Source organism: Ailuropoda melanoleuca, chromosome 12 (assembly GCF_002007445.2).
Source record: "Ailuropoda melanoleuca isolate Jingjing chromosome 12, ASM200744v2, whole genome shotgun sequence".
NCBI classification, from domain to species: Eukaryota; Metazoa; Chordata; class Mammalia; order Carnivora; family Ursidae; genus Ailuropoda; species Ailuropoda melanoleuca.
In genome coordinates this window covers 65,318,107-65,332,997 of record NC_048229.1, presented here as the reverse complement: position 1 = coordinate 65,332,997, position 14,891 = coordinate 65,318,107, and the positions used below count along the sequence as shown (strand labels likewise).

General features: G+C 39.9%; 1 protein-coding gene across 3 annotated transcripts in view; it reads right to left on the bottom strand.

The window, feature by feature from the left end:
* Positions 1-13,124, bottom strand: part of WWP2 (WW domain containing E3 ubiquitin protein ligase 2) — a 119,698-nt gene extending 106,574 nt beyond the window's left edge. For 2 of the 3 annotated variants that reach the window (XR_004619272.1, XM_002923650.4), the window contains exons 1-3: positions 13,010-13,124; positions 4,843-4,990; positions 4,372-4,493 (exon numbers count right to left, since the gene is read on the bottom strand). Coding sequence is in view for 1 of the 3 variants with exons in the window: in XM_002923650.4 (XP_002923696.1) it covers positions 4,372-4,493; positions 4,843-4,990; positions 13,010-13,079 (340 nt within the window). In the remaining 2 variants the exon portion in view is untranslated. Of the gene's footprint in view, positions 1-4,371; positions 4,494-4,842; positions 4,991-13,009 lie in introns of those variants that run through there. The other variant, XM_034639621.1, reaches the window with a different exon arrangement.
* Between the last annotated feature and the right edge of the window lie 1,767 nt (positions 13,125-14,891).

The following is a 14,891-nucleotide window of genomic DNA, read 5'->3' as shown; positions in this document are numbered from 1 at the left end:
TATAGACATTCTCCATAAAGGAACTTACACAGGATAGAATTTCCATAAAATCTTAAGTGAACTGGGGGCAAGAGAGGAAGAAGAGGAGAAAATAATTTAAAGTCAGGTGTTGTAGTCATATATGCAAAGAAAAGAGGAAGATTTTGAAAAGCAGAGACGCTCAGTCAGATATTAAAACATAGTAATGTTACAACAGCTAAGACACAGTAATTTAAAAGTCTCATAAAACAACAGATGAAATGGAAATTTCCCCACAGAGGCCCAAGTATATATGTGTGTGTGTGTGATATATATATATATATATATATATGGGGTTTTTTTTCTAATATAGGCTGAAGGTAACAACTCATCAGGGATGATGATCACAGATAATTACAGATGGATTAATCAGTGAGTAATGCTAAAGCAACCAGTGAACTACTCGGGAAAAATTAAATTAGATCCCTACTCACCCTATACACAAAAATAAGCTCACTTAAAGAATTAAATGCAGGAGTGCCTTGGTGGCTCAGTTGGTTAAGCATCTGCCTTTGGCTCAGGTCATGAGGGATCAAGCCCAGCATCAGTGTCCCTGCTCTGCAGGGAGCCTGCTTCTCCCTCTCCCTCTGCTCCTTCCCCCTGCTTGGGCTTGCTCTCTTGCACACACACTCTCTCTCTCTCTCTTTCAGATAGATAGATAGATAAATAGATAGATAGATAGATAGATAGATAGATAGATAGATAGATAACCTAAAAAAAAATTTAATGTGAAAAAATAAAATCACAATGTACTAGGAAAAACTAGAGGTGACTATTTACCTGAACTCAGGATGGAGAAAGCCTTTCCATAAAGGAAAAGGCTACAAAGAGTGACAGTCAACTGCAAGTTTAAAACATCTGCTTGAAAAATAGAAAAAAAACCCTACAAAATTAAGATGCAAATGAAAAACTGGAAAAATACTTACAAATTATAAGACAAAGGGAAATGTTCTTAACATATGAAGAACTCTTTCAAAACTGAAAGAGAAAAACGCCCACTTTGATATAAAAATGAGCAAAGGACATTAATAAGGCAATAAACGCACTCTGAAAACATTCAATCTCCTTCAATAAATCATAGTATCAAAAGGCAGAGTGAAGCTGGGGTAACTTCAGAGACATAACGACCAAATTCAATGAGCAGACCTTGTCTGAATTCAGGTCCAAGCAAACCAACTTGAAAACACTTTGAGACAATGGTGAAATTGAATAGGAACTGGATATTAGGTGATAATAAGGAATTCATGTTAATATTGCTAGGTGTGATAATGGTATAGTCATTATATAAGAAAATATCATTTTTGCTTCCTCTTTGAGCTCAGACCTAGTCTGTGGTGACATGGCTAAACGCACCAAGAAGGTCAGAATCATTGGTACATATAAGACCCATTATGGCGCCTCTCACAAGGAAAATAGTGAAAAAGACTGAAATAAGCCAGCATGCCAAGCACACTTGCCCTTTCTGTGGCACAACCAAGATGAAAAGATGAGCTATGGGGATGTGGCATTGTGTTCCTGCATGAAAACAGTGGCTTGTGGGGCTCAGATCTACAGTAAAGTCAGCGGCCATCAGAACCTTGAAGGACTTGAGAGACCAGTAGAATCTCCACCATCTGAAACATTACTAGCCTATAATAAATGCGTTAATTTATGTAACAAAATTAAGGTTTTTTATTTAAATCCTTTTTTTATAAGACACACATTGAAGAATCTAATATATAATACTGAAACACCTATAATTTACTTTGAAATACTACAACCAAAAAAAAAAAAAAATTAGATGAAGCAAATCTGGCATAATGTTAATTATCAAATAGGCAAAAAAAAAAAAAATTTTTTTTTTTTTTTTTTTTTAACAAATAAATCCAATAAAGGCTAACATGCAAGAGAAACCAGCAGTCTTGACCACTGCTGATGCAAGGGTAAACTGGCAAAACTTTTCTGGAGAGTAATCTTGCAATATGTGTCCAATGTCACAAATATGTGAAAAATTCTTTTTTTTTTTTTAAAGATTTATTTATTCGACAGAGATAGAGACAGCCAGCGAGAGAGGGAACAAAAGCAGGGGGAGTGGGAGAGGAAGAAGCAGGCTCATAGCGGAGGAGCCTGATGTGGGGCTCGATCCCATAACGCCAGGATCACGCCCTGAGCCGAAGGCAGACGCTTAACCGCTGTGCCACCCAGGCGCCCCAGACAAATATGTGAAAAATTCTTAAACCCAGCAAACCCATCTTCAATAACTTATCACAATTATCAAAATGGGCACAAAGATTTATTAACATATAAGTTTACCACAGCATTATTTGTGACTATTAAAATACCGAAAACAACCCCAGTGTCCGTCACACAACCTCCTGAAAGACTACTACCAGGCAGTCATCAAAAACTATACTTTGGAAGAATAATTACGGCTATTTCAATATATCGAGGGGGGTGCCTGACTGGCACAGTCAGCTAAGTGTCCGACTCTTGGTTTCAGCTCAGGCTGTGATCTCAGGGGTGTGAGATCAAGCCCCAAGTCAGGCTCCACACTCAGCATGGAGTCTGCTTAAGATTGTCTCTCCCTCTCCCTTTGCCCCCTCCCACTTGCTCTCTAAATAAACAAATAAATAAAACTTTTTTTTTTAAAGGGCAAATACTGTATGTACCTAAACGAGGTACCTACTCAGATGTATAGAGACAGAAAGTACAATGGTGGGAGGTGGAGGGAAGAGAGTGAATGAGTTTTGGATGGGAACAGAGTTTGAGTTTGAAATTCTGGAGACGGATGGTAGTGACAGTTGCATAATGTGTATGTACTTAATTGCCATTATACTATACATTTAAAAATGGCTAAGATGGTAAATTTTATGCTAAGTGCATTGTATCACAATTAGAAATAATTATGTAAATAAAGATATATTGAGCCCCAAAATCCCCATGTAGAGATGACTTAAAAAAAAAAAGATATATTAATACATTTTAAAGAGAAAAAGGCATATTGCAAGGTAATATGTTTACGTAGGTTTCAATTTTGCTTCATTGATGTCTTAAATATTTATATTTGCACACAGGAAAAAAAAGGCTCAGAAAAATGTATATCAAAATGTTAGTAATTATCACTAAGTACTGTGGCTCACAGGAGAATTTTATTTTCTTTGTGTGTCTGTATGCTTTTGTGTAATTTCCAGTTTTTCTACAAGAACTTTTATAATCAAAAGCAAAAGTATGTTGACAGAGCAAATGAAGAAGGAAAAAAAAAAAGAACAGTCATATTGGTGGCTGATCCTAATATGAGAATGTCCACAAGTATATTTCCAAATGACCTAATAAATGTAATCCTCCTTGATAATCAAATTATAAAAGGCATGCTAGAGTTTGGGAAAACAAAGACCAAATCAGAAGATAAACCATCAGGGAATTCCCTGCAGAATTAAGAGAGAGGCCAATTCCTGAAGCTGGAGTGGGTTCACCATATCTGTGTGTGCCCAGCAGAAAGGGAAAGACCAGAGGAGCCTCCAACACCACTTGAGTGGCCTGTCAGAAGCGACAGGCTCAGAAAGAAAAGACTCTTGAGTCAACGCAGTGCTCTCCCGGGGACTCAACACTCCCCACCCCCACATCGCTCTTAAGCTAAATCTACTTTCAGAAAATATTTTCTAGACAGCAGACATCAAGAGAAAAAGGAGCCTTTCTTTCCGTGGCATTCCCTCACCACATATGGTACTGCTCTCAATAGAGGCTTTATGAGGGAGGGTCCAGAAACCACAGCAATGGGTTATGCCACTGACCACAAGCAGGAATAAATAGACGTTAGGATTTAGATTTCCATGCAGCAGAGGCACCCTGAAGAATTAAAACAGAGCTTCCATCACATTCCAACATTCAATAAACGTTTACTGAGTGCCTACTAAGCACAAGGCACTATTTGTAACACCACCACCCCCCACTCACACACACGAACACATAAACACACGCAGCTTCTTTGTTCTGCTCAAGGACTCAGATTAGGCGAGCAATGATTTAGGCTGGAGGCAGTTTGATTCAACATGTCACATGTCTCCCAAATCGGGAAAAGAGGAGCAGAGGGAGAACATTCAACCTCCAAAAAGGATCAAGGGGACACATCACTGCATCCCACCAGGAGAGCCCGGGGACAAAGGAGGCTGAATCCCTCAGTGGAGGCAGAGAGGAGCTCTCGCCTTCCTAAAACTCCACAACGGGATCCACAGGGAACAGTCACTGCAGCCCCTGGTCCTGGAGGAAACTGCATCACCAGGTCTATCTGTGGCGTGTGAGAGAAATCCAAGCCTTCGAACTCTTCTCCCCACCCCCACAAGTGAATCACGTCAGCCACCCCTTCATCATACGTACTTTTGCCCCCATTGTTCTTCAGCACATTGGAGAGGTTGACCGAGGCAGTGCCTAGCAGTTCATTTCTCAAAGTATGGCAGCTCCAGACCTTCAAATCTAAATGACTCTGGGCCGTGACATTCCTGGAAAACAAAAACTTAATTCATCACAACCGAGCATATTGGTCCCTCCTACAACTAAGAAGAAAACAGATAAACTTACAGCTGACATCTTGGAGGGAGGGGGGAAACCTCAAACAGAAAGACACTCACATGTGTACTCTTTCCCCCACAAAGCTGATCCTGTGACCATCTAGCTAATAATGAACACTCTGTGAGCTCAATGATGTAGAAACACCTGGCGAGAGGTGCCTTGGGTACCAAAGGCAGAGGAGTGAGAGGTGTCACAGGAAAGCTGGATCTCCCACAACCCGCTTGGAGCACCTTCTCTCTCTCCCTCACGTTGCTGCAAAGAGAAGGGACTTTCTCTTACAAAATGATGATCTCATTCCAGAGAAGCTCGGAGCTCCCAATTCGCTTCCCCGTCTTCTTGGTCTCACTGGGGAGTCCATCCACTGCCACCTCCACAAATGAGTTAATTCGAGGTTGACGATTATGCACCTTGGGCTTTGCTGACACCACTGGACGGGAAAGAAAGAAAAGTCAAAGATGAGTCAGAGGGCTCCCAGCTGCCCTCCTGTGGCAGATGTTCTCGTTCTTTTTTGTTGTTTCTTTTAAAAAAACATGTTTTGGATTTTTTCTTATCCTAAAAAAAATAATTTTTTAAAAAATGTGAGGATATTTTTAAAATACGAAACATAAGAAAAAAAGCACTCCTAACCTGAAAATACTGGGATAATTATCATTAAGATGTTGGCAAATCCAGACTTTCCAGACTTATCTCTTATGCCCCCAATTCTTTAAGAATTCTTCTCCCTCCAAAATCAATTCTAAATGGCTGCAATATGAGCCAATTGCATAGACATGCCATAATTTAGTTAACTATTCTTTCAGTGCTTAATAGATTGCTTCCAATTTTTCACTCTGGGAAAATCATCATGAATGTATATATTTGCATGCATTTCTCAGTATTCCTCCAAATGATATGAATAGTTTTTCTTCAAATTCTTCTTAATTCCTTTGCAAAAAGGATAAACCCATGTAGATGCCAATATATCCATTTCACCACCATCACACTGAGTATTATGTTTTTTCACTATTTGCAAATCAGAGAGGTACAAAAAAGATCATATAAATTAGATAAGATTTAATGAGCACTTATGACAGACACTAGGCTATGCACACATCATCTCAATGAATCCTTAAACCCATGAGGCAGGGAATGTATCATCACCTCCATGTCACCCAAGAGGAAGCAGGCTTGGGGAAGTTAAGTCATTGCCCCAGGTGACAGAGCTAGGGAGCTTCAAACCAGGATGTGCACCCAGGCAACCTGACTCCCCACCATGCTGTATGTCATTACCAGATTTTGCTTATTTGTACTATTGCTGTTCCTCAATTACTAGTGAGGGTGAATCTTTTCCATGTGCTTGTTAGCCATCTGCATTTCCTGTTCTATTTGTATCCTTCATGTGGCAGCATTTCTGATGTTTATTTGGTACCAGGAAGCCAAGCTGAACAGGTATGCAAGCATCCCTTAGAGCATATATTAGCCATGGTGGAAACTCCAGGTCACTGGGATGGAACACACCTAAGCTGTCCTCCATCCCATGCCCCAGATCAGAGCATATGATGCATTTCTTAACCATGAAGCAACCCCGAGCTCCTCTCTGACAGGTTTAGTAAACCTCTCCCTCCCAGACCCTTCTGAGGTGAGAATCCTATAAGGGTCCACAACTTGACAAAGGACAAACCTACCTCTGGATTCTTTTAGCAATACCTTAGACTTTTATCAAGTCTTTTCCTGGCCCAAAAGAACAGTAGAGAGCATGCCAAAGAACAACAACAGCAAAAGTTGTGGCTAAGATTCAGAAGCAATAGGGGACAGTACCAGGAGAAATAGGTTGTGGTGATGGTAAATGTGGTCCAGAGCAGAAAACTAAAATACTTTCCACATAGACCAAGGTTAACTGAGGCCACCTGGTGGTGCGAGAGTAGCTCTGCACACAGAGCCTTATAAAAAGGGAGAAGGAGGGAGGACTAGTTATAATTATAGTCCTATCATTTTGAGCTAGACAGTTTCTTTGAAATCAACAAGTTCATAAGGAGGGCGCGTGATGTGATGAGCACTGGGTATTATATAAGACTGATGAATCACTGAACTCTACCTCTGAAACTAATAATACACTATATGTTAATTAATTGCATTTAAATTTAAAAAAAAAAGAAATCAGCAAGTTCAAACCCTTCATTTAATAGTTGGGCCAATTAAGTAAGGTACAGGGAGGTGAAATAACATATCCAAAATCAGGGAGCTCCCAGGCCAATTCTCGGAACTCTGTTATAATGTCTCCATTTCTGTCTCTCTAGCTTTTCCCTAGGTTTTTCTTGTTTGAGGGTTTATTTTTTGTTTCGGGGGGTGGGGTTTTTTTTGGTATTTTTACTTTCTTTTTTATTTTGACATAATTTCAGATGTTTAGAAAAGTTCCAACAAAAATACAAAGAATTCCTAAGGGTCACCTGTCACCTAAGAGTCACCAAATATTAACTTGTTACTTTATTTGCTTTATTATTCTCTTTCTCTTCCCTAATTCTCTCTCATACACATACACATCTGTTCCTGAAACTTTGAGAGTGAGTTTTAGATGCAGTGCCCCTCTTCTTCTAAATACTTCAGTGTATATTTCTAAGAACAAAGACATTTTCTGATAATACCATAGTATAATTATCAACATGGAGAAATTTAACATTTAAAACTATGATCTTATGTACAGATCTCACTTAAATTTTGTTAAATGTCCTATCAATGTCCATTATAGCAAAAGAGAAAAGAAACGTTTTTTTTTGGTCCAGGACCCAATCTAGGATTACATATTGCAGTTGGTGGTTTTATTTTGAAGTTTCCAATCTACAGAAAAGGTTAAAGAATAGGACAATAAGTAATTGTGTATACTCTGCAGCAACTACCATTTTGCCACACTTTCTTTTTTAAAATGCCTTTTTTCGGGACACTTGGGTAGCTCAGTAGGTTAAGCATCTGCCTTCAGCTCAGGTCACGATCCAGGGTTCTGGAATTGAGCCCTGCATCAGCAGGCTTAAACTCAGAACCCCAAGATCAAGAGTCATGTGCTCTACTAACTGAGACAGCTAGGTGCCCCACCACATATTTTTGTTTTTTTTTTTTTTCTCTATGTCTGTGCCTGTATCATTGCTATTCAAGAGAACTTAAGTGATAAGGAAAACATCTATGCCAACACAGTCCAATGCATTGCCATGAGATACATGCAGCTACTGAGCAAGAATATAGCTAGTATGACTGAGGATTTAAATTTTAAATTTAATTTTAATCTTAACATAAATAGTTCTGTGTGGCTATAGTGGCTATCGTATTGGATAGCACAGGATACAGATATATGATATCTATGTCTATGTATGTGCATAACTATGCACATACCCACAAACTTTTTTTTTATAATCCATTTGAAAGTTGTAGACATCATGGCTGATTAACCCTAAAGACTTCCAGAATACAACTCTTAAGAATAAGAACATCTAGGGGCACCTGGGTGGCTCAGTCGGCTAAGTGTCTGCCTTTGGCTCAGGTCATGATCCCAGAGTCCTGGGATCGAGCCCCATGTCAAGCCCCATGTGGGGCTCTCTGCTCAGCAGGAGCCTGCTTCTCCCTCTCTCCACTGCTCCCCCTGCTTGGACTCTCTCTCTCTCAAATAAATAAATAAATATTAAAAAAAAAAAAAAGAATAAGGATGTTCTAAACATTGTACGCTTGAAACTAATATAACACTGTATGTTAATTATACTTCCATTAAAAAAACAAAATATGGAGGGGCGCCTGGCTGGTTCAGTTGGTAGAGTATGCAACTCTTGATCTCAGGGCTGTGAGTTGGAGCCCCATAATGGGCATAGAACTTCCTTTAAAAAAAAAAAAAAAGGGAAGAAAGAAGAGCAGGAGCCTGGGTGGCTCAATGGGTTCAACTTCAACTCTTGATCTCAGCTCAGGTTTTGATCTCAGGGTCGTGAGCTCAAGTTCTGAATTGGGCTCCATGCTAGCTTGGGAAAAAAAAAAAAAAAGACAGACATTTTCCCACCTAACCACACCACGGTTATTATACTTGAAAAAAATTTAGTTACTCCATCATTTGATATTCATTACATATCCAAATTTCCCCAATTATTCCAAACACACTTGTTAGAGCTATTTCCCCCCAATCCAGGATCCCAACAGCATGAGCAAATTGCATTTGGTTGCTCGTTCCTTAATCTTTTATAATCTAGAATGTTCTCCCTTCTTTTTCCCTGACAATGATTTTTAAAGACTTCCACCAGCTGTCTCATATAATGCACCAAATGCCGTGTTTTTCTGACTGTTTTCCTCATGATGAGATTCACAGTGAACATTTTCCTCAAGAATACTACATAGGTTACGTTGTAAGCGTCCTACTACACACACTAGGTTGTCCTCCTATTATGGGTGCTGTTTGATTCCCTGGTTAATGTGGGGTCTGTCAGGTCACTCCACTCTCAAGATATATTTTCCCCTTCATAACTTACAGTTAGTCAGTGGGATGATATTTTGAAAGTTTCTTGTTCTTAAAACACAAGCCAAAATAAAGGCCTCAACATCCTACCAGATTTATCTGCAAAGTTTATTTACTCTTTGATGAAATATAAATTCCAATTTCACATCTTCACATAGAATTTAGCTTTGAGAGTTAACAAATAAGGCAAAAAAAAAAAAAATGACACATGGTCAAAATTATATCCATGAAAAGCTCTTAGGAAGCTCAGAATAGAGTCTGATATATTGTCTTTCAATAGATTCCCACCAGCCAGATTTTGCTTTGTTCTGCTGGTTTTCAGTGTTCAGTTTCTCAGTGCTTCTTGAGTTAAATATCAGATAAAATAGCTCACTTATGTTAAAGGCCTTGCTGTATTTTAAGTGTATTTTAAAACTCTAGGACAGCATTATAGAGAAGCATAAGGGAACTGAGGGAAAGAGAGGTAACAATATAGTCACCTCTCCTAAATTACACTATAGGCTCTCTTGATGAAATACACAGGAGGAGGAACCAGCCACACCATCTATTTTGTTATTTCTCTTTTTCTCTTTCTCCCCATCATTTTCCTCAATGGTATTACAGAATGCCTAGAGGTTAAATGCATATGTAGTCAGATGCACCTGTATTATCAAGTTAGCTCGTTCCATACTAGTAAAATTTCACACTGAGAAATCTTTACAAGTCAAATGTGTTCCTGAATAAATGGCCCCAAAACAGGGACTTCATTATGTCACCAGGTTCTATGAACAGGCTTCTGTTTTAACCTAAACTTGCTAATTATTAGACCAGGTAGTAAAAGCTAAAGTTCCAAGTTCAAAACCCTATCGAGTTCACTCTAATGTTTCTCCCTCCTCAAGAGGGCTAGAGCAGCCATGAGACAGCAACAAAAATGATTAAAATGTATCAAGACTATTTTTTTTAAATCAGTAAGTAAATAAGAAACAGGCAGAGAATATGAACACACAATCTACAGAATAGGAAATCCAAATTTCCCTTAAACACAGGATAAGATGTTAAACATCATTTATGATTAAAGAAATGTAAAATAAAACTCTGCTGAGAAAACAGTTATTTTGGGGCACCTGGATGGCTCAGTCAGTTAAGTGTCTGCCTTCAGCTCTGGTCATGATCCCGGAGTCCTGGGATTGAGTCCCGCAATGGGCTCCCTACTCTGCGGGGAGTCTGCTTCTCCCTCTGTCCCTCCCCCTCCCCCCTCACTCTTTCAAATAAATAAATAAAATCTTTAAAAAAAAAAAGAAAGAAAGGAAAGAAAGAAAGAAAGAAAGAAAGAAAGAAAGAAAGAAAGAAAGAAAGAAAAGTTATTTTTACCAATCAGACTGGCAAAGATAAAAAAAAAAAAGTCTGACAGCACATTGTGTCGGTAAAGATGTGGGGAAACAGGCACTCTCATGCACTGCTAGAAGAGTATTCATTCCAAGGAAGGCAACCTGGCTCTCAAGATTACAAAACCATATCCCCTTTCATGTATCTTGGAAGGGACACACAAGAAACTGGTAATATTAGTTTCCTCCAGGCAGGGGCACTGAGGAGTGGAGGAAAGGAAACAATTTTAAAACAGATTAAAGAAATGAATAACATTTACACTTCAGAAATAATAATTTTAAAAAAGGACAAGACAATTTTGCCTGCAAATGACCATGCCTGAGAGAGGCCTGAGCTCTGATACTGAGCGCTGTTCCCGGGCCACCAGGCATCTCTCAGTCCCACAACTCTTCTGCACAGCGAAGGCTACCAAAGCAACCTTCTGTCATTTGAGCAATATTCGTTGACAGCCCACTAAGTGTCCAACACTGTTCTATGTCACTGGGGTATCAAAACTAACCAAAATAGACAAAAATCCCTATTTTTGTGTTTACCTTCTATTGAAGGAGACAGTCAATAAAGGGAATACAAAAAATCTGTACTGTGTTGGGGCACCTGGGAGATTCAGTCAGTTGAGTGCCCACCTCTTGATTTTCATCTCAGGTCACACTCTCAGGGTCATGGGGTTGAGCCTCAAGTTGGGCTCCACACTCAGCGCAGCCTGCTTGTCCGTCTCCCTCCCCCTCTGCTCTTCCCCCCACTTGTGCACACGCACTTGCTCTCTCTCTCTCTCTCTCAAATAAATAAATAAAATCTTTTTAAAAAACATGTACTGTGTTAACCAGTGACAAGGCTAAGAAAAAAATATTAAGTAGTGAAAGGGATAGACATGAGGAATTGCGGGGGGGCTGCAGATGGGAGAATCAGGAAGGCCTTGTCGAAGAGGGTGACATTTGAGCAAAGACCTAAAGAAAGTAAGGAAGCAAATGAGGTATGCCCCAAATGCCCCAAAGCATTTCACTCAAAGGTAACAGCAAGTGCAAAGGCTCAGAGATGGGAGTGTGTTTGGGATATTCAATGAATAGCAAAGAGGCCCATATGGCCACAGCAGAGTGTAGGAGATGAGAATAACACGAGATGAGAAATGGGAGTGGTAGGTGGGGTCATATCGTGTGGGACCTTCAGCTTTTACTGGCTGAGATGGAGAGCCCTTGACGCACCTGCTACGTGACCAAAAGAATGAAGTATAACAGAAGCAGGGAGGCAGGTTAGGAGGCTACTGCCTTAATCTAGGGTGGAGATGATGGCAGCCTGTGGGACAGTGGGGGTGGTGCAAAGAGGCTGAACGATGAATACATTCTGAGGACAGATTGGCTAAATATAGGATACGATAAAGGAAAACCGGGAGCTTCGATGGTTACTAAACATTCAAGTGGAATGACAAGTGGGCTACTAGAGATACAAAATCTAAAAACCAATCAAGGGAAAGGCCTAGGCTAGAGACATGATTTTGGCAGTGATCTTATTATTGGCGGCATCTAAAGCCATAAGGTTGGGGGGCGCCTGGGTGGTGCAGTTGGTTAAGTGACCGACTCTTGTTTCGGCCCAGGGCCTGATCTCAGAATCATGAGATCGAGCCCCACATATCAGGCTCTGCACTCAGAACGGAGTCTGCTAAAGTTTCTCTCTCCCTCTTCCTCTCTCCACTGTGTCCTTGGGCAAGTGCTCTCGTGCGTTTTCTCAAATAAAAAAAATAAATCTTTAAAAATAAATAAATAAAGTCATGAGGTTGGATGAGATCACCTAGGGAATGAGGATAAACAGAAAAGGGCCCTGGGGCATGAAGGAATCACCATTTTCAACAATTTTTGCCAAAAGTTCCTTTTATCCTTCTTTTTTAAGAATTCCAACTATAGGGGAGCCTGAGTGGCTCAGTCGGTTAAGCATCTGCCTTTGGCTCAGGTCACGATCTGGGACTCTGGGACGGAGGCCCATGTCGATTCCCTGCTCAGCAGGGAGTCTGCTTCTTACTCTCCCTCTGCCCCTCCCCACCCTCCCCTTGTGCTCTCGCTCTCAATCTCTCTCTGTCTCAAATAAATAAATAAAATCTTTAAAAAAAAAAAAAGAATTTCAGCTATACGGGCACCTGGCTGGCTCAGTCAGTGGAGCATGCGACTCTTGATCCCGGATTGTGAGTGTGAGCCCCACACTGGGTGTAAATTTTACTTAAAAATAAAATATTAAAAATAAAAAAAGATGGGGCGCCTGGGTGGTTCAGTCAGTTAAGCATCTGCCTTCGGCTCAGGTAGTGATCCCAAGGTCCAGGGATGGAGACCCATGTCAGGCTCTCTGCTCAGCAGGGAGCCTGCTTCTCCCTCTCCCTGCCGTGCTCCCCCTGCTGTTCCCCCCTGCTTGTACTCTCACTCTCTGTCAAATAAATAAATAAAATCTTAAAAAAAAAAAAAAGAAGAAAAGAAAAAAGAATTCCAGCTACACGGTAACCCTATGGGAATGAATAGTTACACCCTTAAGCTATTTCACAATATTTGGCTCTCAAACCAAGGTGTGGTATAATTCTACCTCTTCCCCATAGATTGGGCTGGACCTGGAATGGTAAACATTTCACATGGTGCCACTCACCTTTCAAAGTAAGCTGAGATTTCTCAAAAGGCAGGGCCACTCCTGCCCGGCTGGAGCTGGCGGATGCCATGTCATCACCAGAAAACTGTAAGACAAACAGCAGAAGGTTTAGAGAATATCTGATAAGAGATTGAGGAACAGCACCCATTTACAATTACATCAACATTTAGAGGAGAGAGCCTAATACAACATTTTCAAAAAGAAAGAGTTCCAAAATTTTTTAAAAATCCAATTTTTTAAATCAACAAAGTATATACAAATAGGGGCGCCTGGGGGGCTCAGTCGATTAAGCGACCGACTCTTGAATTAGGCTCAGGTCATGACGTCAGCGTTGTGAGATCAAGACCAGAGCCCACACTGGGTGTGGAGCCTGCTTGGGATTCTCTCTCTCCCTCTCCTTCTGTCCCTCCCTGCCTCACTCTCACCTGCACTCTCTCTATAAAATAAAAACAAATAAGTAAATAATAAATAAAAAGATATACGAATGGCCAATCAACACATTCTGGACATCATCAGCCATCAGGCATCCCTGTCACTCTATCACGGTGAGAAGCATAAGTTTATCTTGCATTTTGAACAGATCTTTTACTCATATACAATTTTGTAACATCATCCTTTGTCATTTGAAAAATATTGGTTCACTGAGCTATGTAGATATTCCAAATGTTGACACATTTCATTATACACTATCAAAAAAAGCACATTTGTGAATGTCACCACTGATCTCATCAAACACATCTTTAAGTATTGGGAAACTGTCAAGCTCTTAGTGGCAGATGTAAGTGTTCCAAAATTCTAATTTTCACTTAAAAACTCATCTTTTATCATTGGCAACAAATACTGTCCGTTGTTTTCCTTCAAGTTAACAGGCTTACTTCATTCATCTTCAAGAAAATGTCTGCCAAATACTCAAATCTAGTAACTTCAGTTTGTTCATTTTTTTTTAAGTAAAAATAGTATTTCATGAAAAAAGCAATTCAGCTCTCAATTCAAACACGTACAGAAGTGCTTCTTCCCAAGACAACCGTTATCCTCGCGTGTGCAGAAGTGCCATAGGCATAGTTCCCATTTCATCACACAGAATATTAAAAAAGATGTGCACAAGAGTTGAGACTTAATAAAATTAATAATTTTTACTGCTTCGTCAAGCACATTCTTAAGTGACACTGGCCTTTTTCTCTTTTTACTGAGTCTGCTGCGTGAGGCATAGAAGGACAACAGCTCAGATTCGTGGCACTGCCCTGATTCCAACAATGGCAACAGCAGTTTGACTCACCTTCACTTTGGCACCATCAGTGCAAATGTGATCACAGTGAAAAAGGCAAATAAAGTTATTGTGAAAACCATTTTGATCTCGCAAAACCTTTTAAGTCTCAAGGAGCCAGCAAAGGTCCAAGGACCCCACCTGAGAACTGCTACTGTAAAAACACTAAGAAAGCCGTATTCTATTCAACATCATTAATACTTTCTTTCATTGTATTTCTTTCTGATCTCTCCTCCAACTTCCTATTCTGAAGAGTTGTTCAGCCTAAAACATGGTTATTAAGTCACCACATTCCTCTAAGAATGGAAACCCTTTGTGTGAGGATGAAATGTAGCTACCATGAAGTCACACTGATTTTGACATTTTCCATAGCTAAAGTCAAATAATTTTATACTTGACGATTTTAGCCAAAACAAAACAATGTGCCTTCTTTATAAGGTATATGCAGTTCAAAAAAAATTTAAGTGATTGGTTTTTCTGGACTAGTCTGTAACAGGCATTTTACTTCAATCTTAAACACGGAGCAGCAATGGAAGCCTCTGAAAAGTTCTAGGGAGCATACAGGAATATGATACGGAAACTGCCGTTATCAAGTTCTTAAGACCAGACCTCTGCGTT